This window comes from Fistularia commersonii, chromosome 14 (genome assembly GCF_037954325.1).
Source record: "Fistularia commersonii isolate RoL2024-O1a breed Wild chromosome 14, RoL_Fcom_v1.0, whole genome shotgun sequence".
Classification (NCBI taxonomy): Eukaryota; Metazoa; Chordata; class Actinopteri; order Syngnathiformes; family Fistulariidae; genus Fistularia; species Fistularia commersonii.
This window is the reverse complement of record NC_141297.1, coordinates 8090110-8113754: the sequence shown is the minus strand read 5'-3', so window position 1 is coordinate 8113754 and position 23645 is coordinate 8090110. Positions and strand designations below refer to the sequence as shown.

The following is a 23645-nucleotide window of genomic DNA, read 5'->3' as shown; positions in this document are numbered from 1 at the left end:
AAAACTTTTCTACTGAAATCCCTTTTCGAATGATTGTTTTCGTCAAAAGAAGATCGCTTTCAAAAAAGGATGAGAAAAAACTGTCAAACTGTTTGAATGATGGGAGAAATAAATACAAAATCGGAGGATTTGGGGTTTTTTTTTATCCATCAAACTGAACATGAAATCCGTTGTCCAATACAGGGTCATTTGGCTGTATCAAGTCATCAATGGACAGTATCCCACTGAAATTCACCTGTATCACATCCTCATTAGACTGTATTGAGTTGTCAGTCATCTGTATTGAGTCATTAGTCAATGCATCCTATAAAACGTTGACAGTAACTTATGTCCTCTATTGTAAGTCGCTTTGGATAAAAGCTTCTGCCAAATGCAATGTAATGTAATGTAATGTAATGTGTCCTCTGTCGACTGCCTTCTATTGAAAGGCAACAGTAAGTTGTCCAAGCTCCACTATCCTGTTGAAATTCCACTAGATCGAGGGGCCGGTCAACTCTTATCGAAAGTCGTGTATCATGTCCCGAGTTGCCTGTACGAGTCGTCAGCGGACTGTCACTGGTCAACTACATCCTATTGAAAGGCAACTGTATTGTGTTGACTGCGCTAAGTCGTCAACTAAATGCACTCAGTCATTAGTTAATTGTATCCTGATGAAAGTTGCCTGTATCGTGCTTTCAGTCAAACTGCATTGAGTCATCAGTCAACGGCATCAGATGGAAAGTGGACTGTATGGTGTCCTTAGTCGACTGTATTGATTCATTATTGAGACCTTATTGATTCCTCCGTGGGCCTTATCCCAGTGAAAGTTGACTGTATCGTGTCCTTCGGCAACTGTATCGCGATATCAGTCAACTGTATCAGGTAAGTACAGTCACCTATCCTAGTCAGTTGACTTTATCCGATTGAAAGTTGACTGTGTTGTGACTGTTGTTTGTCAACTGTTGTGTTATCACACGTGACGTTTCCTAGTTGCAGCCACCTTGAAGAAGAAACTTGATATTCGGTTTAAAAAAAAAAAAAAAGAAACAGAATTTTCTTTATTCCAAAAAAGTCTGGATCCTGTGAGTTTTATAAATTACACGGATACAAAACCAGCACATTTTTCAACAGGTGTGTGTGCTTCGAAAATACTGATCTTCCACGCAAAGCCGGTCTCCCTCGGCAGCGGTTCTGGTCCCGGGCTTGCACCGCCGGGGGAGCCAAGCCGGTCCCTGGTCCTGGAGACCCACCGCCCCTCCCCAACTGGTGGTGTGGGGGGGGGGGGGGATATCAGTCTGTCAGCTCAGTCCGGCTTATTTCTTCCTCCTCACTTTGGGTTTCTTGACTGGCCGCAGATACGGGTTGTCGATCATATTGTCCTCGTTGGCCTTGGCGGAAGGAACCACGCCGCTTGGGGGAAGCATGGCATTTTCTTTATCGGTTCCGGGGTCGTCCTGACGCCGGAGAGAGAAGAACGGAAATCAGATCCTGTGTTTTTGGACCGAAATCGGCCGACGGATGACTGGACAGATCGCTGGGTAACCTCTACGGGTCGTTCCAGAGTTTGGCTGAACTTTCCAGACCCAAAACACCTTCCTGTGATTAAACTGTTCTCAGTTCTACTACCTCAGTGGTGGAACAAACTTCCGGAAGCAACAAGACTAGCATCATCTCTCTCAACCTTCAAGAAACAGGTAAAAACTTTTCTCCTTCAGGACTTTTTACTGCGCTGATGCTTGAGCTGCCCCAGATCAGGTTAGGCACCAAGTTAGGCTATGCAGTGTGTGTGTGTGTGTGTGTATGTTTGTGTACGTCTTTGTCAAAAAAAAAAAAAAAAACACACCCAAGCTTACTGTTCTGTATATTTCCTGTGCATCTTGTATTTGCAAGTGTTATTTGCAGTCCTTATGTCCTCTATTGTAAGTCGCTTTGGATAAAAGCGTCTGCCAAATGTAATGTAATGTAATATAAACTGACTAGTCAAGGAATGATCAACAATTACATCGCTCTCAAAAGTGCACCATCCAATCAAAGAAATGGCAATAATAGTTGTGGGAAAGTTCAAAAATACTCCCAGAGAGAGGATTCTTGAAACAGAACTCAAAATTGGAAAAATGAAACCCTCCGGGACTGGATGGGAAGAGATGGGGTGAGACTCAGCCATCAGCTACCGTTAAATGGCTCGTGCACGGCGGTTAAGCGAAACGTGAGCTGCAAACTAGGAGCGTAACCGACACAAACCTCCCCAAATCTCGAGCCTCAAAGAGCCGCAGCTATAAACTGCAATCTGACCTTGAAATGTCGGGAGCAAATCAGCCAACATCTCATTCTCAGGGGTCATTGCTGAGAAAGTCAAGCTCACAACTGCCGCGAAATAGTGGATGAAAATCGTAAATGAGGTGGAAAATGAGGTTTCCGAGCGCCTGCGGTTGACTCGGCGGGGCGCGGGACTCACGGTGATGATGTTTCCCGAAACGTTCTCGCCGTCCGTCTGGTCGTCCTGCTCTGACGAGTCGGTTTCCTCCAGCGTCTGCAGTTCCAGCTCTGAAGGCAGGAGAGCGCTGAGGTACGGGATGGTGCTGGGCTGCGCCGCGATCACTGGTGGCACGAGAGGCGAGGATTAGAGCATCGTGTCGTAAATGTTGCGAACTTGAGTGTTGACATGGCGTCCAGGCCAAGCGCTTTAGAACAGCCTGAACATTTCACGGCGTTCGGAGCAGAATAAATATATCCAGGTATGAATGGGAGTTTTCCGGACTGCTAGCCTTCACAGCGGCGGCGCAGTCATAGCGCTGTTAGCTTTTTCTGCTGGGACAGAAGCGTAAGATCTTCTAGCCCTGCGCTGCACAGCTAACATTGTTGGAAAAGGTACAGTTTAATTCGTTCAATGACAGATCTCATAGCTCAATTTTCCGGTATATAAAATTTAATTTACCCAATAAAATGAAATGAGATGCTATCAATACATTCCAGTCCCCTGGTTTTGTAATACGTTTTTAAATAAGAAAAATGTACTTTATAAATGTAAAAAATAATGTATCAATAATGTATCAGAAAAAAGTGTACGTAAAGATAAAAAATTGGATGTATGAAGTGTATTTATCTTGAAGATCGGACACAGATCGGTAGAAGAAATTGGGGTAGTTGCTTGCTGCACACTATGCTACACTTTATTGCTAAACTGAATTTTGCGACACAGTGAAAGCCGGTTCCTTTTTTTTTTTTTGAATGACTCGTCCATTGACATTCCTGATGTCCGCTCCACCAAATCCCAGATTTTTTTGCTGGGTTACCTAGAGAAGGGCGGGAACATCCGACTGTTTTTAAATGCCACTTCACAGACAGCGGCGGCAAAGGTAAAAAAAAAAAAACACTGACAGAGCGACGGCTCGTATCTCAGAAAATACACTCATATGCCAAGGTTCCGCTGTGCTTTCAAAAATAACTTCATCAAAACCCTTTTTTTTTCAATTCAAATTTTAAAAAAGAAATGTAATTTGAGTCTAAAACGGTTTTAGGGCAAACCTAAAACCTGCATGAAAGACTTGCCCTTGACAGCCTCACGCTGGACAGCAGTCAAACATGTTTTTTTTTTTGTTTTTTTTTTTGCAGGATGTCTCGGCACCCTGTCAATTCTAAAACATGAGTGACAAAATACAATAGAAATTGTGAAAAAACATCTTCAAATTTGATCTGTTCCTCTGGGCCGATCCAGTATCCAAGTGTGGCGGACTCACAGGGGAATGTCGCAATGTCGTCCTTGAAGAGCGTCTGGGTTTCCCCGGTCTTGGCCATGAAGCGGGTCAGCGCTCGCTCCACGTCTCGCCTCTGAGTGGCCGCTTTCTCCCGAACCACCTGGTAGTCGGAGACGGGCTCCCTGAACGTCTGCGGGGACACACACCGTAACCGTTAACACACACTTTGCTTCGTCTACGTCATCGTGAATGCACCACAAGCCTTTTTTCAAGTTAGTTAGTCAAGCATTAATGTAAAAGCCCTCTTAGCACAGTTGGCACAATGGCGTGGATCCGGCGGCCCGTGACTCACTGGGGTTTTGATGTAGGTGTGGGGGTCGGGGAATTCAGGGAAGTGGCTCGGGATGTAAGACGGGTGGGAACGTTTCTGTCCGGCAGACAGGGCCTTGGGGGTCACGGGTGGGTTCGTAACCGGAGCTGAAATTCGGGAAATACAGATTCAACACTGCGCGGTCTTCATTTTTAAAATCACTACAGTTGTGGGCAGCACTTACGGGCCGTGATGACCATCCTCTGGGACCTTTTGGCGTAAACAGGAAGCGTGTCCACGTTGAAACCTGCAGGGGTTCGAACGTCTTTCACCAGGTCGAATCTCAATATAGCGATATTTTAACACTTTTAACATGGTATCGGAGCGCTCGCAGTATTTGCTGTGTCAAATACTCAGGAGAAATACATGAGGTGTTCTCATCTGATGTCCTTCTGATTTTACACATTTTCAGGTTATTTCTCGCTCGTCTTTTTTTTTTTTTCTGAGATTCTTTCAATTGTGCGTCTCTCGACCTGTCCAATTCAATGTTCCAGGACTCACCCATCTCAATGAGCGTAACCACCGTGTCCGAAAGGGTCGGCACGCTCCGCGCTGTGTGTTCACAGTAGGCTTTTGCGCAGCGTCCGATTTCTGTGATATCTGGAAAACAGATGTAAAAAAAAAAAGTAAAAAAAAACAAAACAAAACAAAGAGCGGCATGTCTCCCAGGCAATGAGGAACTTATAAGTCCACTTGTGCATCTGGATTTCTGAATGCCTTGGATAATTAACAAACTCACTGCTGAAGGTTTTCTGGTCTATTGCTTATATATTTCAATGTAATCTCATATTTTTTGAGCAGTTGCTATCATTTTTGAGAGGTTTCTTCACAGACTTTAATTATTGGCTCTCTTGTGTCATCAAGAATGCGTTTACTTAAAATCCATCCTTCTTTTTTAATCAGACACATATCTGACAGTTAAAATTTTTCACTCACGTCAATTTGCTCCTGCACTTGCATAGCAGTTTATTTTTATCCTACTACGGTTGTTATCTCTATCCTTTTTATATTTATTGTGATTGCTGTTGTTTAATGTCTTTTGTTACCTCTCCTCTGCCCTGTGCTGCTGGGACACCCCAATTTCCCCAGTACTATCTTATTTAAAATGGAGGGAGATACACGCTTGCTAAAGATTGACCCCAGAGGGAAAAAATATAATGAAAATATCAGGGGCCAAAAAATTGACCCCTGTGGAATCCGGCGAGTGAGGATTGAAACCCAGAGAGGCTTACTCAAAAACCTTCTTCCTGACAGATGAAAACTAACCCAGTCTCCAGAAGGGCCAACAAGATGCAACAGGGGGGAAATTAAAATGCGGTGGTCCATGGTACCAAGAGCTGCAGATAAGTCAAGGAGCAGTGGGATAACAAAGGTAAACAATCACATACCAAGATGTGTTGTTGAAGACTCCCAGTGGAGCAGAATTTTGTGCTATGCGGTGGTTTGAAGCCTGACTGAAAAACCTCCACATCTGTCATGGCTTTTTCTGCATGAAGACATATTTCTCTAAGATTTTGAAAAGAACACCCATTTGAGGGACGGGCCTAAAAATTGCTACCTCTGTGATTCAGGCAAAGTTTCTTTCTCAGTCCCTTTCTTTCTCCCCGTTACTTTCGGTAACAATCAATACGTACAACTCTGCATCATCTCCGTCAAAGTTTCCACCGCTGCCTTCTCTGCACAGTCGAAGCCGCACTCTGTCAGTAGGGCGCTCACCACCACCTGCAGCGTGCGCCGTCGGGCCAGGTGGTAGTTCTCCATTGCGGTGGAGGTGGGTTTGTTTCCACCTGCACGCTGGGAAAACAAGAGATCGGGATTTATTGGTTTTATAAAAATGAAGAACTGGGACTCCTCTTGAGAGGAAGGAGGTAAAAAAAAAAAAAAAAAAACCCAGGAGAGTTAGTTTTGAACACGGGTAAAAAATAGGACACCATATATTGTGAGGCTGAAGTGATGGTAGAAAAAAAAAAGAATGCCTAAATAATTCATTAATTGTTTTAAATGAACAGATATAATTTATACATTTACCAGAAAATTTTATAAGAATTTCTCTGAGAATCTGTTTTACCAGACAAGAACAACAAACTCTACTTCAGAATCAAGTAACCAAAATAAGAAATACAAGTTCACAATGAGGAATGGCCTTGAACTTCCTGTTCATTATCAATCATGGACATGTGATTTTAAACATAAATACAATAAACAGTATTAGTAATAAACATATATAATCAGGATACTGACAAAGTTAAACTTGGGTTTATCAACACTGACAGTCAGGAGTTTAATAACTTGCATTCTCAAATGCTGCCTCTTGTTGCAAGATTACAAGAGAAACGTTAAGTTCAACTGGTGTTTTCATAGTAACAAAAATCGTTAGGGACAAAAAGTACAAAAATTCAAGAACATTTCTCTGTAGTGCAAAAACAACTCCGGAAAATTTGTTTGTATTCTGTTTTTGAGATGCACCTCAGCGTCGTAGTTGCCACGATAGCTGCACATGGAATACTGTTAGGACCTCAGCCTGGCCGCCGTTGTAAACAGTGGTGTTTATATTAAGCACGTAATATTAAATTCTTTGGAATTTAAAAGAGCATTTTTATTTTCAACTAGACAATACGCCACATGTAACGTGCCTCAAACTGACAAGAATTTCAGAAGCGTTTTCTCACTCGGACTAGCAGCTAGCGCTAATTTAGCTACGGAGCATGAATGCTAATTTCCGGTCCCGCGGGTAAAAACCTTTCTTACCCCACCGGCGTTCAGTGAACCCCCCGATGCCACTGCGGGATCCGCCATCGCGATTCCCCGCGGAGGCCGGCAGTTTGGTTTGGAGGAACAAACAGCGACAACTTTCTCCCGCTGTCAATCGTTTAGCCTCCGTTAGTAAACATGGGGGAGAGTGAGCGAGACGTAACTTCCGGTGACCGGGCGGAAGTTGAAACGAACGGCTGGACCTATTGATGCATTTTAGTGGTTTTAAGGAAAATAAACTGCTAATATTTAAGATGTAAGATATCCTATATAGAGATATACCGAATTTGAAAACCATACATGTTTTTAAATAATAACGCGCTTCATTTAGTTACAGTTTTATCAACAGTGACTTAATGTCCAGCATATTTATTAGTTAATGAAAATGCATTTGGGCTCAATATAAATCTTGTCTCTCAAGTTCTGTTTGATTTACAATCACAAAAAAAACTCGCAAGTGTTGATAATTATGTGACCTGAGTCAAAAGAATAAAATGAAATAAAGAAAATATTCATTTTGCTATCCGGTATGACGCCAGCCAAACCTTATCTACAAATATTTACGACATTACGTCACGTCATTTACATGATAAGCAGAACCGGGTCTGCGTGCTTCTAAGACACTACAGCAGAATAACGGAAATTTTTATTTTTATTTTAATAATCGACTGGAGAGAAAAAAATCAATATACGAGCTGAGTTCTGGTCATTGCCACACCAGTTATCTTCAGTGGGAAATCGACAACCACCGAAAATAGAGGTCAGAGGTCACGCCACGATGACGTCATTTTAACCGAGAGAGAAAACAACACAATGTGATCGGTTGATTCAACACGATTTAATTCGCCATCAGTTTCCTGGTTCTCCACTGCAGGCGTGAAGCCCATGATCCGGGCTCCTCAGGCCATCGTTCAGGTGTTTGATCTCCAGCGAAGGAGTCGGGGAAGCTCGGAACCTCCTCGTCCTCCTCAGATTGCGGCAGGAGTGTCTCCACCAGACCTCCCATCACCCCCAGCAAGGTCAGCGTGGAGCCCAGCATGTAGACCTTCAGCAGGCGGCGGCCCGACGCCCCTTGCAGGAGCTCCTTGGTGAACGGGATCAGTTCGTCCAGGCCTTCCATTGAGTGAGGGGGGGTTCACAGGGTCTAACTGTGATGGTGGGGGGTGATAGTTATGAATGCAATACATACATTTCATCATTAAATAGTTGAAAAATAACAAAGAAACACCTGGAAAATGAAAATAAATAGAAAGGAAAGAAGTCGCAAAAAAATGGCTGCAATGTATTTTTTATTTCTATTCAACTATTCTATTTATCACATATTTCTTGCCGCTGAATCCCGAACATGACCATCACACAGAAAACTTCTTATACTTCCTCCCACCAGCGGCCTAATTTATCATAAATTTATTCCAGCACCTTTTTGCCATCTGGTTTATTCTATTGAAAAGACAAATATCCTTACTGTCCACTCATTCCCCCTCATGCACACACATCAAAGTGAGATAAAAGAAAAAGGCAGAAACTCACAGAAATATTCAGGGGTTGGGGGTTCTGACCTCCTCCTCGTGTCCAGGCCGGTGAGCGAATCTCAGACGGACCGCCCGAATTTAAAGGCCAGCGGCAGTCGACTCCCCCAGTGCAGAGGAATGAATATTCATGGTTGGGTGTCTGGGCCGCAGGGCTGGTTGTGGGTAAAAGGCCAGACGAGGACACGAACTGAACCTGAGACCCAGGAGAACGATTGTGATCTGGAAAACAAAATGTATTTTGATCACATAAAAAATGTTTTCACAATGTCCCTCGTAAGTTCACGCAAGCCATTTTTATAGTCTATGGAAAATTAAAGTTGGAAAGCACTATGAAATATCAGAAAATGAATTCAAATAAAGAAATTTAGCTTGATTATTGTTAAGAACAAGTAATAAATTACAATAGTGGAAATTGAACAGGAAATGGACATAATGTAAAATCAGGAATCAATCAATCAATGAAATTCATACAAACTAAAGTCAACATGCTTTCACCTCAAAAAAAAGAAAAAGAAAATGAAAGATTAAAAATGAGCCAAAGAAAAAGAAGAGGACACAAGAAGGTAAAAAGCAAACTTGTAAAGGGACAATGTGTTTCTGCATTTCTTGTAATAAAAAAAGGTCAACAATGATTTATAATTTTTCCTTCATAACTCTTGCGATTGTACGTAATCTCCCATTTCGAAAACATGATGAGGACAATGCGTCTTGCCACCACACACATCAAGAGGTCGTCGGTTGTCCAATCACAGTGTAGACTCGCTAAATAGGACTCTTTCATTGGCCGACACACAATTTTCACTGTGTTTATTGATTGGCCTTAGATGATAACGGTCACCAGAACATCATGCAATCCGGAGTATGAGTGTTTATGCGTGTGACCTTTGACCTGGATCCGGTTGCATGAGGCCAAATGGGATGAGTCGGTTGCGAAGGGTGTCCGATCTTTGCCACACCAAACCCTGTGTTGTCCTGGTAACGAGACATTTGGTCCCGTCTGGACTCCAGAGACTCCAACTGTTCATGTGTTTGTGGACTGTAATATCACCCCTCTGGTTTTAACATTACAAAAAGTAAAAAATCATCTTCAGTGAGAGCCAGAGGCAGAGGATTAAAACAGAAAATAATTGAAATTTCTCATAAAATTGGCGGGTAATTAGAACAGCAATTCTAAAAAAAAAAAAATACAAAAAATGTAAATGTAAATATGAAAATGCATAAAAAAAGAAGTCATAAATGTCTAACAAGCAGGTAATTTGGAAGGAAACTAATTATTCAACTGAATATCTAGAAGAAATATAATCAAATTGATATTCTGAATTATTAAAAATCAACAAATACAACATTAAGAAATACACTACAAAGCAGATTGAATGAATTGTCAGAAGATGAAAAGAATAAAATAAAATTATAATGTTTCAAAGAATAAAATATTGCTCAAAACACCATAAAAAAGCAAAAAGAACAATATATGAGCACTGAAAATGTAATCAGCAATGTAATAAAATTGACTGCAAATTTTCAAAATAGAAAAAAGAGATCTATACAAAGGGTGGGTTCTGATGAAGCAGAAGGAGCAACGGGATAAATCGGTTTGTTGATAAAAATAATTATCAATCAACAAGGGAGCCTTGACATGTGACCCGGGGAAAAATTTCTCCTCTTTGTAAAACCATCCTGTATATCTTATTACAGGGATACATGGGTTCAGTTGCAAACTGAAAAATGTGAAGTATTTGTATTTGCTCAATTAAAATGAGAACATTTTCTTTTTGTTGAGAGCCTCCTCGAAATTTGTATTCAACTGCTGATACATACACTTTGACGCCCCCTGGTGGACATGATTGGAACAACAAACGCCTATTAACTTAAAAATGTTTAAGTATGCTGCAGTCTCTCAGTTAATCAAAAAAAAACAAAAAAACAAAAAACTAAATGTATCTTCTGTAAAGTAAGTCAGTGTAAAGAATTGAGATGGGTAAAAGATATATGTGCGTTTATTTAAGAGAATACTGGCAGTACAGAAATACAAAGCCACTTCAGGTCACATACACAAACAGGAGCTGGAATAACGAACCACTTCAACATATATTTATAAACACATTTAAGATGGTTTTTAGGTTGATGGAGCAAAGAACTGGTAGATTTTGAACATATTTACACCCTAGAGTTGGTATTACTTACTTTGTTCAGCTACATTCTCATATTTATCTGAAGCAAATACATCAATGAAGTGGGAAATATTTACATTTCTATTTACAGGCGCAGGCCATTGGATTGTGGTTTGTTTTTTAATTAAATCTGATGAAACGGAGGTAGGAGAGCCTGGGGTGACTGAGGAGTCAAATCGGGGCCGGAGGCAGAGGCAAAATCAAATAAAATGAAAAAGAAGACGGTAAAGGAGATTGCTAGAAGAGTCCTGATTGGATTTGAGGTTTCTGGTTCTTTTTCTCAGAAGCTGCTCTGCGACCCTCCAGTTTTAAGCCATGGAAGGCGTTTTTTCATCTGATTTCTTTCTTCTTTTTTTTTTTACTTCAAGCACCTCCGTTTATTATTTATTTTTGTGGAAATTATATCAGACTTTTAACAAGATAATTTTTTACAACGTTGAAGGCATTTGCCCGTAAACTCCCTGGTGAGCTTCCTGTACTTTTCCAGACACCCCTCTCCAACCACCGGGTTCAAAGGTCGTGCATTAAAGTGTGTGTCGTGCAATAAAAGTGTGCGTGTCTTTGTATGTCTTCCTAACACGTCGCAGGCACTTTTTTGGAGGCCGCCGGTCCGTTTGACGGAGCAGTTGGCGAGCGTCATCGTCGTCCCTGTCTGTCTCCTGGGCGCCAAAATGCTGACCTGCAATTGGACATAAATATGCTCAGTGTGAGACGTGCACAGAAAACACACACAACACAGACGCATAAAAACATGCGCCTGTACACTCACTTATCTGGTAAGGTCTCTGATTGAAAATCAATAAGGATAAACTTTATTTAATTTTTCGAATTTTTTTTTTGAAAAATGAGTTTCAAAGTTTAATGTTATTTCTTGAGGTAAATTTACTGACAACCCTCTATCCATACTATTACTAATAATTATTCTTTGGTAAACCTACCAAGTGTGTTTTTTCAGTGTAAACTGCACCTCAGAGTCACATGACTGAACACACCCCAGTCTGGACGGGTTGGTTGCTTCTGTTTTTACCAAACCTGAAGGCAAAAGAAAAACATTTGATTAAAATAAAGAGAAAAAGTGTTATTACCCATATCAGAGATTAAAAAATGTGGCTGGGGAAACCTTCTTGATGTGACTGGTACAACCTTTTTTAATTGTACTGTTAAAATCAAACACGGAAATAATCATGAATCTGCTTCCAGTCTTATGAAAGAATTAATTTGACTATTAAAATTGAACAAGATTACAGATATAAAGTAAAAAAAAAAACAAAAAAAAAAACAGGAATTAAACTCTACTTCATATTAATACTGAACCTCTTTAATGTTACTGATAGAATTAAATAAAAACATCCCTGAAATCAATAATTTAATAAAATATAAAATAAATGAAAGAATACAGCTCACTTGTGATGATGAAAGTAAAAGAAAATATACTTAAATTAAACGAAAAGATTAAAGTAATCAAGTCATGAGGAAAATCTATTTGTGGGATAGAAAACAACTTCCTGCTATGGTGTCGTGGCTAAGAACAGGAAGTGGCCACGGACCCGTTGAGGTTGGCGGGCTCTGACTGGTAGATGTGCTTCCCCTGGCCGGCGATGGAGGGGGGGTGGGGAGCGGCGCTCTGGCTCTGGCTGGCCTTCAGCGGGTGGAAGTGGCTCTTCAGCCCCATGGGGTCTGGGGGAACCGGCATGCGGTCGGAACCCGGCACGTTCCCGTTGACCTCCGCGCTCTCGGGGTTGGAGCACTTCCTCTGCACGTCGGGGGAGGAGACGTCGACCACGGTGATGGCGGGAATGTTTCGCTGCCGCAGGGCCTGCTGGGAGTGAGCCTGGTGGAGCTTCTTCATGTGGCTGATGGCGACGGCGGCGTTGAAGGCTTGCTGTCGACGAAGTCGATACAAATGAACGTTAAAATTAGCAAAAGATGAAATAGTAAACAAAAAAAAAGCCTTAATATTCCCTCATAAGGATTAGCAGGAAGACTGTTTTTGGACTATAAGCCGCTACTTTTTTCACATGCTTTGAACATTGCTGCTTTAACAACAATTGCGGTTAATTTATGGATTTTTTTTTGGACTAACTTCATGTCGCCAAAACATTTAGCCTCATCACATCGGACCAATTAAATTATCATGAAATTGTGAAGCTGTTCAATTCAAACACTGGTTGAACGGACGAAGATAGCGATCGGCTAGAGTAGGACAAAGCGGGGATAAAAAAATGGATGGATGGACTTTTCCTTGTGTTAGTTATTATTAATCTTTTTCATCAGCCATATTACAGGCACTGTTTGGGGGGGAAATAAACTCCAGTGCGTATTTGTGGGCATTGAAAAATGTTTCTGTGTAAAATCTTTCTGGGTAAATATCTCATGGGATGACATGAACACCTGCAGCATACAGACTAGTGCCGCCTGTATGTGCACAAACACTCATATATATATTTATTTTTTTATTTTTAGTATTGTTTTTTAGTATTTAGTATTTTTTTAGAAAAAAGTATTACAACGCTTGTTTCTCTGTGTTTTTTTTTTTTGTCATAAAATGTAAAAAAGCCATTAGACGGAGGATGCTGAGTCTAACGGACAATCACTTCCTGTTTTGCAATCCCCTGTATTTTGATTGGCTGACAAGATAGGATAACCTGCCCGACTGATTACACAACAGATTAACCCCCCCAACCCCCCCATGGCCTGATGGCGAGGCAGTCCACCTTCCACTTGGACTTGGCGAAGTTCTTCTGTATCTGGACGCTGACGGAGTAGTAGATGTCCTGGCTCCGCGCCGTCTTTCCGATGATCCTGGGAAACAAGACGTAACCATGATGTTTATTTCTGGCCTCAGGGTTGGTTGGGGTGGTTTAATCCCTAATCCCGAAGAAAGGTGAATGGACTCTTCATTGCCTGGCCAGTCACGACATGCTCCACATCCAATATGCCGTAATACATCTAATATCTTCTCGTAGCATTGGTTTCGTTATTGTGTATAATGAGTTTTCCTGCCTACATCTAGACAGGAGTCTTTGTATGTGACAAAAAAGGAATAAAGACACTGCAAAGTCTTTTTTAATTTGAATAAAAAAGTAAAAAAAAAAAAATTATTTCACACACTTAGTAAATTCACTAGCCTGTTTTCAAAATAATGAATAAATAATAAGAAAATAACTTCTTTAAAAATGTTCAAAAAGAATATGAAATATAAAGAAATTAGCAAGGCATATTTGATGAGTTTTGTGAGAAATTCTCAGTAAATTTCTAAAATATTCATAAGTGATAACAGGACAATAAACAATTTGTTAAAAGAAATAACAAGAATTTTCCACAAATAACCACAAAAGCATTTTTTAATTGAATTAGAATTTGAAACTTAATTTACTAATTGATATTTCATTTTGAAATTTCCCAAGTTTTTGTATTTTCGATCTATCAAAGAACATTCAGATTTGGTTAAATGTGTGATGCGACGCCTTCATTTTTCCTTATTTTGTTAACTGACCAGAGTAGAACACCTAGCAACTATCCGGACGTGTCTTTTGACAATTTGATGTTTTCAACATGAACCCGCAGATACGTCTGTGCCTCAGGTCAAACTGACAACTCGGTTTTAAACCAACTTCCTAACTAAATATTGAATATTGATAGGCTTACCAGGGGTGCCTGAGCGCCTGCTCCGTCGTGTATCTCATGTGAGGATTCTTCTGCATCATGTTCCGGATGAAGTCTTTGGCTGCGGGTGAGAAGAGGGGATGGGAACGTCAGCAGGATAGAGGAGGACCAGGTGTGTGTGTGTGTGTGTGTGTGTGAGGCTGTTACCTGACTCGGAGATGTCATCCCAGAAGGGTGAGTCGAACTCGTACTGGGCCTTCATGATCTTGGAGAAGAGCCTGGACTCGCACTCTTCATAGAACGGAGGGTAACCACACAGCCTGAGAGCAGCAGAGGATACAGTTGGTTGGTTAGTGTGTGTGTGTGTGTGTGTGTGTGTGAGAGAGAGAGAGAGGGTCATACTTACAAGATGTAGGTAATCACTCCAATAGACCAGCAGTCCACTGCCTTGCTGTAGGGTTTCTGAGCCAAGACTTCAGGGGCTGGAGGGAAGAAAAATGTCAGACACGGAAATTACGACATGAGCTAATCTTTTCCTTTCGGTTTTCGCCACAGCGAATCAACCTTCTCCATCTAACCCTATTCTCTCTCTCCTTCTCTCTCACACCAACTACCTTCTTATCCTCTCTCACTACGTCCATGAATCTTCTCTTTGGTCTTCCTCAAGACCTTCTGCCTGGCAGCTCCAAATCCAGCATCCGTCTACCAATATATTCACTATCCCTACATGACCGAATCATCTCAGTCTGGCTTCTCTAACCTTCTCTCCAAAACATCTAACATGTCTTGTTCCTCTGATGGACTCATTCCTGATCCTATCCATCCTGGTCACTCCAAAAGAAACTTCAACATCTTCATCTCTGCAACCTCTAGCTCTGCCTCCCGTCTTTTAGTCATTGTAACTATTTCTATTCCATACAGCATGGCCGGTCTCACCACTGTCTTGTACACCTCTCCTTTTATTCTGGCCGATAGTCTTCTATCACATAGTACCCCTGACAGTTTTCTCCAACCTGCTTGGACCCGTCTCTTCACCTCTTTTCCACACTCTCCGTTGCTCTGGACTGTTGACCCCAAGTACGTGAAACCCTTCAACTTCTTGATCTCCACTCCCTGTAGCCTCACCATCATTCCTCTCCCTTCCACCTCAGCCTGTCCCCTGCTCTGATAGATCACAATGTCATCTGCAAACAGTTAGACCACGGGCTGACCTGTAAACTGTTAATACGTTATTAATAAACTGTACAGCTGTGTTCCAACCACTGACAGTCCCCGCTCTTACCCACGTATCCTGGTGTCCCGCATGCCGTCGACATAATATCGTTGTCCACCATCTTGGAGAGGCCGAAGTCGCTGATCATAATCTTGGAGTTTTCGTCTGAGCTGTAGTATAAGATGTTTTCCGGCTGTAAATGGAAACCCACATTGAGGTAAACTATCAGGGATGGTTCCTACCCTGTGGTGAAATTGATCAGTGTTAGGAAAAATATCTGGCCTTTTCTTTTTTTGCCAGAGGCAGGTCAACTGCTACAATTTTACAATTTTTTCCACTGAAAGTATTTTTGTTATTTATCATTAGGCTGTATTTAGTCAGTTGTATCCATAGATTTAGTGATGGAGATACAGAATAACATTAGAAGTAATACATGTTACTGTGAGATACTACTACTATTATTGTGATTGATTATGCATATTTTGTTCTATTTATATAGTATATTCTATATTATTATATATTATTATATTATATATATTATATTATATTATGCATATCTGATATATTTTTTGCTGATTATTTTACCATAGTTTTGATTTATTTTATGTATATTTTTACTTTTTATTTTCTCTTATGTTGATGTTTGGGGATGCTCTTCAAAATGTATTTTCATATTTTATTTTTGCGCTTCCTGGTGTAAAAAAAATAAATAAATAAAAGCAGCAGCACCTTCAGATCTCTGTGCACGATGCCGCTCTGGTGCAGGTAGCTGACGGCCTGCAGCACCTGCTGGATCACGCTGCTGGCGTCCTTTTCGGAGTAAACCCCACGGTCCAGGATCCGGTCGAAGAGCTCGCCACCCGAAACCCTAAGGAGGAAAGCCACCTCCCATCAGCATCTCAAGTAACACACTATCTTATAACAATAATAATAATAACAACAATAGTAATAACAATAATGTGTAAACTGACAGTTGCATGACCAGGTAGTAGTGAGTTCGGCTTTCATATAAATCCTCCATCCCCACCACGTTGTCGTGTTTGATTCTGTTCCAGGAAACAACTTGGATTAACGCACAGCAAACATTTATTATGTGTGTGTGTGTGTGTGTGTGTGTGCGTGCTTACTTTCTCAACACAGCAATCTCATTCTCCAGGTTCAAGTCTCGCTTCTGTTTCTTCTTCACGCACTTCATGGCAAACATCTTCCCCGTCTTCTTCTCTTTCACCATGTAAACCTCGGAGAAGGCACCCCTGGACACACACAGAAAACGTATGAAAAAAAAAAATGACATAAAACATAAGAGGAAGATATAATCAAATCAGAAAAATAAAAATGTTGACACCATCCAAATCCCAATCTGAAACCAAAAGTAATGATGAGAAAACCCAGAAAGAATTGCAGATTTAAAAAGATTGCGTGAGGAGAGAGCTAGATTAAGCAACAAAAAGTCAGAGTTTAAAGAACGAAAGATTGAAAAGGTGGCTCTGCAGAGAGATTATCAACATTTGGGATTGTTGCCCAGAGGCTTCGGGTGAAATAAACAACAGCCAAGGCGATGGACGTCAACATGGCCACAACAACCTCACCAATCCATCTGATCTAACCCGGAATAAAAGCAATCCAAATTAACAACAGGGTTAATTGTGGTGTAATAAACCCATGGAGCCTCCTGAGGGGGGCGGTTTGTTCCTCTCGAGGATTAACTCCTCATCTCTGACGCAAATAGAATCCATCGGAAGGGGGGGGGCAAAGGTCACACAGGAGTTTAGATGTGACTTTGACCCAGAAACATTGTCAAGCGCAGCCTTGTGACCTCCTATAGACTCCTCTGACACTCCTCCAGGGGCAAATTTTAAATTATTTTTAACATATTTTCCTCAAAAAAAAAACAAAAAAACAAACTAGTTCATGTGTATTTTGAGTAAAATGTGAAAAATCGACAATAATAAATGGCATTCAAATGATCTTTAACATATATATAGTTTTTAATTTACACACAAATACAGGACTATTTTTCCCACATCAGAAACAGGAAGTGCGTGTAAGAGCAAACACACACACACACACACACACACTTCCTCACTCCAGTGGGTATCTTCCTGGTTACCGGCTGCTCAAGGGAGAAATCACCCCCGAGGCCAAGGAAGAATTAAAAGATGCCGTGTTGTTTGTGGAGTTGCTGCCTCCGGGTTTTATTTCCTCCGGGAACTCAAAGCAGGAATAGACTCGTTAATCTGTGACTGTTCATGATAAGATAATTTAATCACAAATTAATCTAAGCTGATGCTTTCAAAATAAAATTTGGTATAACATATTTTTTCCTTATTTATTGGTTTATTTATTTGTCCATTTCATGGTATCCTACAGTTTTCAGACTACGTACAGAGTAAATAATGAGTCGTGCACCAGATTTGACAGCTAAGACCTGAAACATTTAACCTCAGTATTTATCTCATTTCAATTCGTGTAGCAATTTATGTTATTGATTTTGTCATACATTTCTTTTTTCCTTTTTTCCCTCCCGCTTGTGAATGTCATTGGTATGACCTGATTAGTTATGTTTGGTTTGTAGATTATCTGTGTGTTTGTGTGTGTGTCAGAGCGAGTTGTATGCAGGTAGAAAAACACTCCGTATTGTTATGGACCCTCCAGCTGTGACCTGCCTCTATTTTTTACTCTGTTTATACTTCTTTTTTTTCTAAATAAAAGGCCGGCTGTCAATGAAGTCATTTTTTTTAATGGAGTTGATATGAGAGGATAAAATTCCTGGCCCTCAGCAAACACCACCTTGGCTTTCTCATAAAAAGAAAATCAACATGTGTCTTTGACCCCCTCTCTCTCTTTTTTTCTTCTCTACCCCATATTTAGCCTTTTACGCCTCATGGATATATGTCAATTTTATTGGTAATTTACCAGTCTTATTGGTATGATATTTGTTTTTAACCATACATCCTCCCTTGGATTAACCAGCAGTCAGGTCAGTGTTTTGTGAATGAGCGGCATTAATCCACCGGCGGCGCCTGGAAGTGGGACTGACCCTCCGTCGGTCTGAGTCTGGAAACTAGGCCTCGCCGCCTCCATCCAATCAGACTAATCCGTCTCTGCGGCTCCTTGACCACGGCCTCCAGCCAGAGGTCGACCGCTCCACCCTGCTCGCCACTTACGGCAACAGATAGAACCGATCAATATAAAACTATAAAAAAAAACTCAAGGATCAGACATTTAAAAAAATATATTAAAAAGAAAAGAAAAAAAAGTATATATATATATCTGTCTGATCTTTGAGTTTTTTTTATAGTTTTATATTGAAGAAAAAAAAATATTTATTTTTTGAATTTTGAAGTAATTTTGTCAGTGGTTTATGGAATAATACAAAAATGTTCATACATACATTCGTACAACATATACATGATAGTATACAGGTATCTTCTTTTCCTATCGGTTTTTCCCGCCACAGCGAATCAACTTTCTGCGTCCAACCTTATTCACTGTATCCTCTTGTCTCGCAACAACCGACTTCATAATATAAGTCTACAGATATATGTTGGGGGAAAGTTTAGATAAACTTTATGTGATATATTTAAATGTTGCATTTCCTCCCACAGCCCAAAAACATGTCCTAGGTCCACTGAAAACCCTAAATTGCCCAGATGTGTGAGTGAATGGTTGTATGTCTCTGGTAACCGGTCACTCTGAATGCACTGAATGTAGAATAAGCAGTACAGATAATGACTGAATGAATTATGTTTTTTTAGGGAGTTTATTACGAATTTTGAGGTTATTCGTATTAAAAGGGTGAGGTTTAAAAGAGGACTTACGATCCGAGTTCCTCCATGATGTCAAAAATCTCCTGGATGTTCTCTGTGTCCTTCTTCCAGATGCTGTCGGCTTCTTGTCGCCCCATGACTGCAGACGCTTCAGCAGGGATTTCTGCTCACAGACATACACAACACAGGAGGTCACTTCAAAATAAAAACTATGGCGACCAGAGCAGCAGCAGCAGCAGCAGGTGGGTAACCTCTGCATATCTGATTAATCCCGTCTCATTGTCATGACAGAGAACGCGACGTCTCTCCTTGGGATTATTACTCAGGGGTCGCGGGGGAAGGTCACGGCGCTCAGACCGTCTGCCAGACAGCACATGACTGATGCGATGCGTCTTTGTCTGAAGACAAAAGGTTTGCCGCGCTAATCCAGATTATGTTACCCAGCGGCCGGCATGATGACCGGGGGGGGGACTTTCACTGTTATTAAAAAAATTTCCACCTAGTTTCCTCACTTTACATAAAGTAGACAAAGTTTAGTTGAATTTATTTCAAAAAGGGGGTAGGAAATACCTTTTTAAAGGCATAATCTCACCTGGAGATTAGTTTACTTTTAATTTAAACCATCTGAAGCAGCATCAGCGACCCAAACTACATGTAGTAATGCTTTACGGTTTTTAGCTCATTTCTGGACCATTTCAGTCTCGTGACCAAATAAGAGACGGCTTTCCTGTTGAAACCAGATCATTTCTCGCCATTTTCCTTTAAGACTTTTCATGCAATGTCTTTGCTAATTTAGAAAAAGTAATTTCACTGAAAATTTCTTTTTACTGCTCTGACAGTGGGTGCAGTCTTGATCCAGTCTTTTGGTGCACTGAGGAGATCGGGAGAACCTGGTGAGGTGGAACAAAGTGCTGATCCATTAAATAATCAGGATGTGGGGAAGGATTAGGACACTTCTAAATTCCGGGATCTTCTTTGGTTTCTTGCCCTGTTTTCTCTTATATAACAGATTAGAGGCCCAGACTGGCTGGCAGGTCCAGAAGAACCAGCATTTGAATTTAAAATTATTGTGGCTCTTCTTCTTTGGGGAAGTTTCATGGATCGATGACTATTTTTAAAATTATTTATTCTGACCATGAATGGATTCTGCATATTTTAGTTATAGTTCTTTTGCCCACCAACTGTTTTCAAGTTGATGCTGGGATGAAATTCATTCCTATTGAAATAGAGATCTTAAATCTAACATGCTAATATTTCTATTTTTCCAGGGGTTAACCTTGACCTGAAAGGAGGATTTTCACTCTCTGTTGCAAAACAAACTGACTTCCTCTCCCTGCAGCTGCAACGTGTTGATATTAATCACTGCGGTTTTCAGTGGACACACACACACACACACTCACACACACACCTGCATCCGGAATACAAACAGCTGATGCTGAGAGATTGATCTCAAACACAAACAGAGATGTGGCTGCTCTAATTTTCACACTGGGTCGCTTATGACTATAAAAGGCACGTTTAAATCTTTACTTATATTTTTTATCTTATTTCTTGCAAATTTGAATGATTTTCCTCTAGGCAGATCAGTTTGCAATTGATGTAAACCCTTCCAGATTTCACACAATCTAGGATAAACTTATTTAAGGCGTTTTCTTTTAACATTTAAATCAATCTTTTGAAAACAAAATCATCAAATCTTGATGCAATTTCTCTCTGATTTAATACATACATAAACAAAATAATTAAAACCTGCTCTGACACTTGATCCTGATGTTATCACCTCCGTAGTTTCTTGATCGGAAAAAAAAAAAACAGCAGGGAAACAATGGAAACACCCAGCATCACTATCATCATCATCATCATCATCCAATTGCAGCATTACACACATTCATTGATTTTTTTTTTTTTTATCGGTCAACACTCACCGGAGGTTCTGCTCTGACTCTCCTGACTGAAGCCGCGGTCTGGACGGGATTACATCGCCGGCAACATCACATGTACCTGTTGGAAGGTCGGAGATTAGACATGCGTGGAGTGAGGAGGAGGAATCGGAGGAGGGAGTGACCTCCGATGTTATTGGCTGCTGACTCACTCCGTCATCTCCATGCAGGCTCATGCGGCAAACGTTACCATGCCCACCCCCTCCAGGACGCCACAAGCGCTTGTTTTGGTTCTACATCTCATGGGGGGGGGATGTTGAGGTGGCCCCAGGGGTTCGCTGCTGCAGTTTCTTTCTTTCACAAATGATGTCAGAGAAATAATTATCCCCAAAACAACCAACAACTTGAAAACGGCTTAATGTTTTTGAGGATATTGTCTGGAAACTGTTTCTCGGTGCTGGTCTTTGTTTACACCCAGAATTTAATTTCTTCATTTAGTACATTTTTGAAAGATTTCTTTGTTTTATTTTTGGCATGTATTCAGGTAAATAAGGTTTTTTTTTTTCATTTTGGTCCATACTCTCCAATTTGGGCCTTAAGGCCTTTTCCTATTGTTTCCATATTTGAATTGAAAAGTAAGAATATTTGAGAGTTGTCATATCTAACAGTGTGAGATGAGATTATGAGTGTGCTGCGGCGGCAGCGCCGATGACCTTCAGCCAGATTATTTATTAATCTGGAGTCTGATGACACTTGTCTCAGAGCAGTGCCAGACTCTGCATCCTCATGAAGACTTCAAATCCTAGAAGATTAACAAATTGCACCTGCAGGGAAAACAATGTCTGCAGCTGGACTGGAAACATGTGTTGCCATGGATACTGGCTTGCGAGGTCGAGGGGTGGTGCTGATGGTGTGAGTTCATAAAGTTGGATTCTGGCAAATATGGATTAAATATCATATGAAGTCATTATTTCAGTGTGATTATTTTCCTGGTTTGCATATATTAAAGGGCATTGTGATGCAATCTTCTTTGGAACCGAATATTCCTGGTTCGATTCTCGGCCGCTCCGAGTGTGTCGCAGTGTTGGTGAGCAAGACACTGAACCCTTAACTGCACAGTGGCGCTGATGGATGGCAGCCAACTGTGACTGCAATTAACCCATACTGGGTACATAGAAGTAATTTCCCCTTATGGATTAATAAGTTATTTGCTCTCTGACTTTAAAGATGCATTATTTTTTTACAGTGATTTTTGTTAATTCACTTTTTACATTTTTTCTTATTTAGGCCCTATAAGATATTCATTGTTATTGGTTTTCATTTAAAGTAATCATTATTTGACATTCAGATACTTTTTGATATATTTACTAACTGGCCCCCTCAAATTTTTTTAACTTAATTTTTACTTTATTGTTGATTTGCTAAAAAGAAATAAAATAAAAAAAACATGCAGCCTGCCAGGTAGTTTGAGCATCTAATTTTCATTTTCTATAGTTTATATTATATTTTTTGTCAGCTGTCATTGGATTTTTTTGTCCTTGTAATTTTTATTTTTTTCCCCCTTCTCTGCATAGTATTTTGTGTGATTTCTAGATAAACTTTCACTTTTGTGGATTTTAAAAAAATTTAGCCACACCATCCATTGTATGAACTGTAAATATATTCCTCTGTGTAAATGAAGTGCTTTAATATTTTTGCATGTACTGTTATTATTGCAGGATGAGCTGTTAATTTCTGTAATCTCTGACAAACATTTCAAGTCTTCATCTCATTGACCCGGGAGTCAACTGACGACGTACACGGATAATCCTGCCAAGACTTGTGTAACTTCGCTTCCCTTCAAGCTTCCTTCACGACTTGACAAGGTGTTAAACTCTTGAGAACAGGATAATCCAAAAACTCCAGATTATGTAATTAAAGAGATGTAAACCAAAGACCGGCGAGGAAAAACAAAACAATTAACGCTGCCTGGGGTCCCTGACATCCACCAAGATTAAATGATAAAAGGTGATTGTGATTATATTGCAGCGATCTGCTGGATGTTCTGACTTTTTTTATTCTTGTTTTGCCCTGGAGCTGAAGTGAAGAACCTGACTTAAAAAAAATAAGTAAACTTGCTCCACTCGGGGAAAACCAGACGGTGTATTTAAATCCGCACATCGATAAGTTATTTTCGAGTTACATTAATCCCTCTATCTGAAGCTAAACTGCTCACATAACCTGAGATTAAGGGTTTCATTATGCCTCGTGGGACTCCAGTAACACGATCAAGATTACATAAAGCAATTAAAAATCCAAACGAAACGTCATGCAAAAAGACACGTTTTCTCCCAAACAACGGACACGGGTGTTATTTAGTAAACACTGTTTAAACACAGCAGCTGGAATAATTAAAAGGATTTTTCAAATCTGAAAATAGCCCCAGTCCTTCAGAGGAATCAGATAATCAGTTGCAGTATCAACAGCCACTTTTATGTCCAGATTTGATGTTCCAACACGAACAAAGGATGATTCTTTTCAGTGAAGGGCCTTTGGTCCTTAAATAGATAAAAAGCAGCTTGATATTAACTTCCCGGAAGAAGTCCGATTTAGAAAAACAAAAGGAAAAAAAAAAAAAAAATCGGGATCAACATGTATCAGTAAATTGGACATACAAAGACCAAACAACTGAGGGACCT

The 23645-nt window shown here is 40.5% G+C and overlaps 2 protein-coding genes across 2 annotated transcripts; both read right to left on the bottom strand.

Annotated features, from left to right (window-relative positions):
• Positions 1-128: 128 nt before the first annotated feature.
• taf8 (TAF8 RNA polymerase II, TATA box binding protein (TBP)-associated factor) lies at positions 129-6959 on the bottom strand. Its single transcript, XM_086158924.1, has 8 exons — positions 6793-6959; positions 5679-5838; positions 4546-4644; positions 4229-4291; positions 4027-4151; positions 3717-3864; positions 2435-2577; positions 129-1433 (listed from the first exon to the last, which is right to left on the bottom strand). The coding sequence occupies exons 1-8, from the start codon at positions 6838-6840 to the stop codon at positions 1293-1295; spliced, it is 927 nt and encodes a 308-aa protein (XP_086015050.1). The 5' UTR covers positions 6841-6959; the 3' UTR covers positions 129-1292.
• A 3349-nt stretch (positions 6960-10308) lies between these two features.
• Positions 10309-21129, bottom strand: camk1gb (calcium/calmodulin-dependent protein kinase IGb). The gene is made up of 13 exons (XM_086159740.1): positions 21013-21129; positions 19139-19250; positions 16445-16570; positions 16289-16363; positions 16047-16185; positions 15387-15510; positions 14511-14586; positions 14312-14424; positions 14147-14225; positions 13213-13300; positions 12046-12380; positions 11437-11530; positions 10309-11177 (listed from the first exon to the last, which is right to left on the bottom strand). Exons 2-12 carry the CDS (start codon positions 19222-19224, stop codon positions 11473-11475), a joined length of 1299 nt encoding a protein of 432 aa, XP_086015866.1. The 5' UTR covers positions 19225-19250; positions 21013-21129; the 3' UTR covers positions 10309-11177; positions 11437-11472.
• Positions 21130-23645: the final 2516 nt, after the last annotated feature.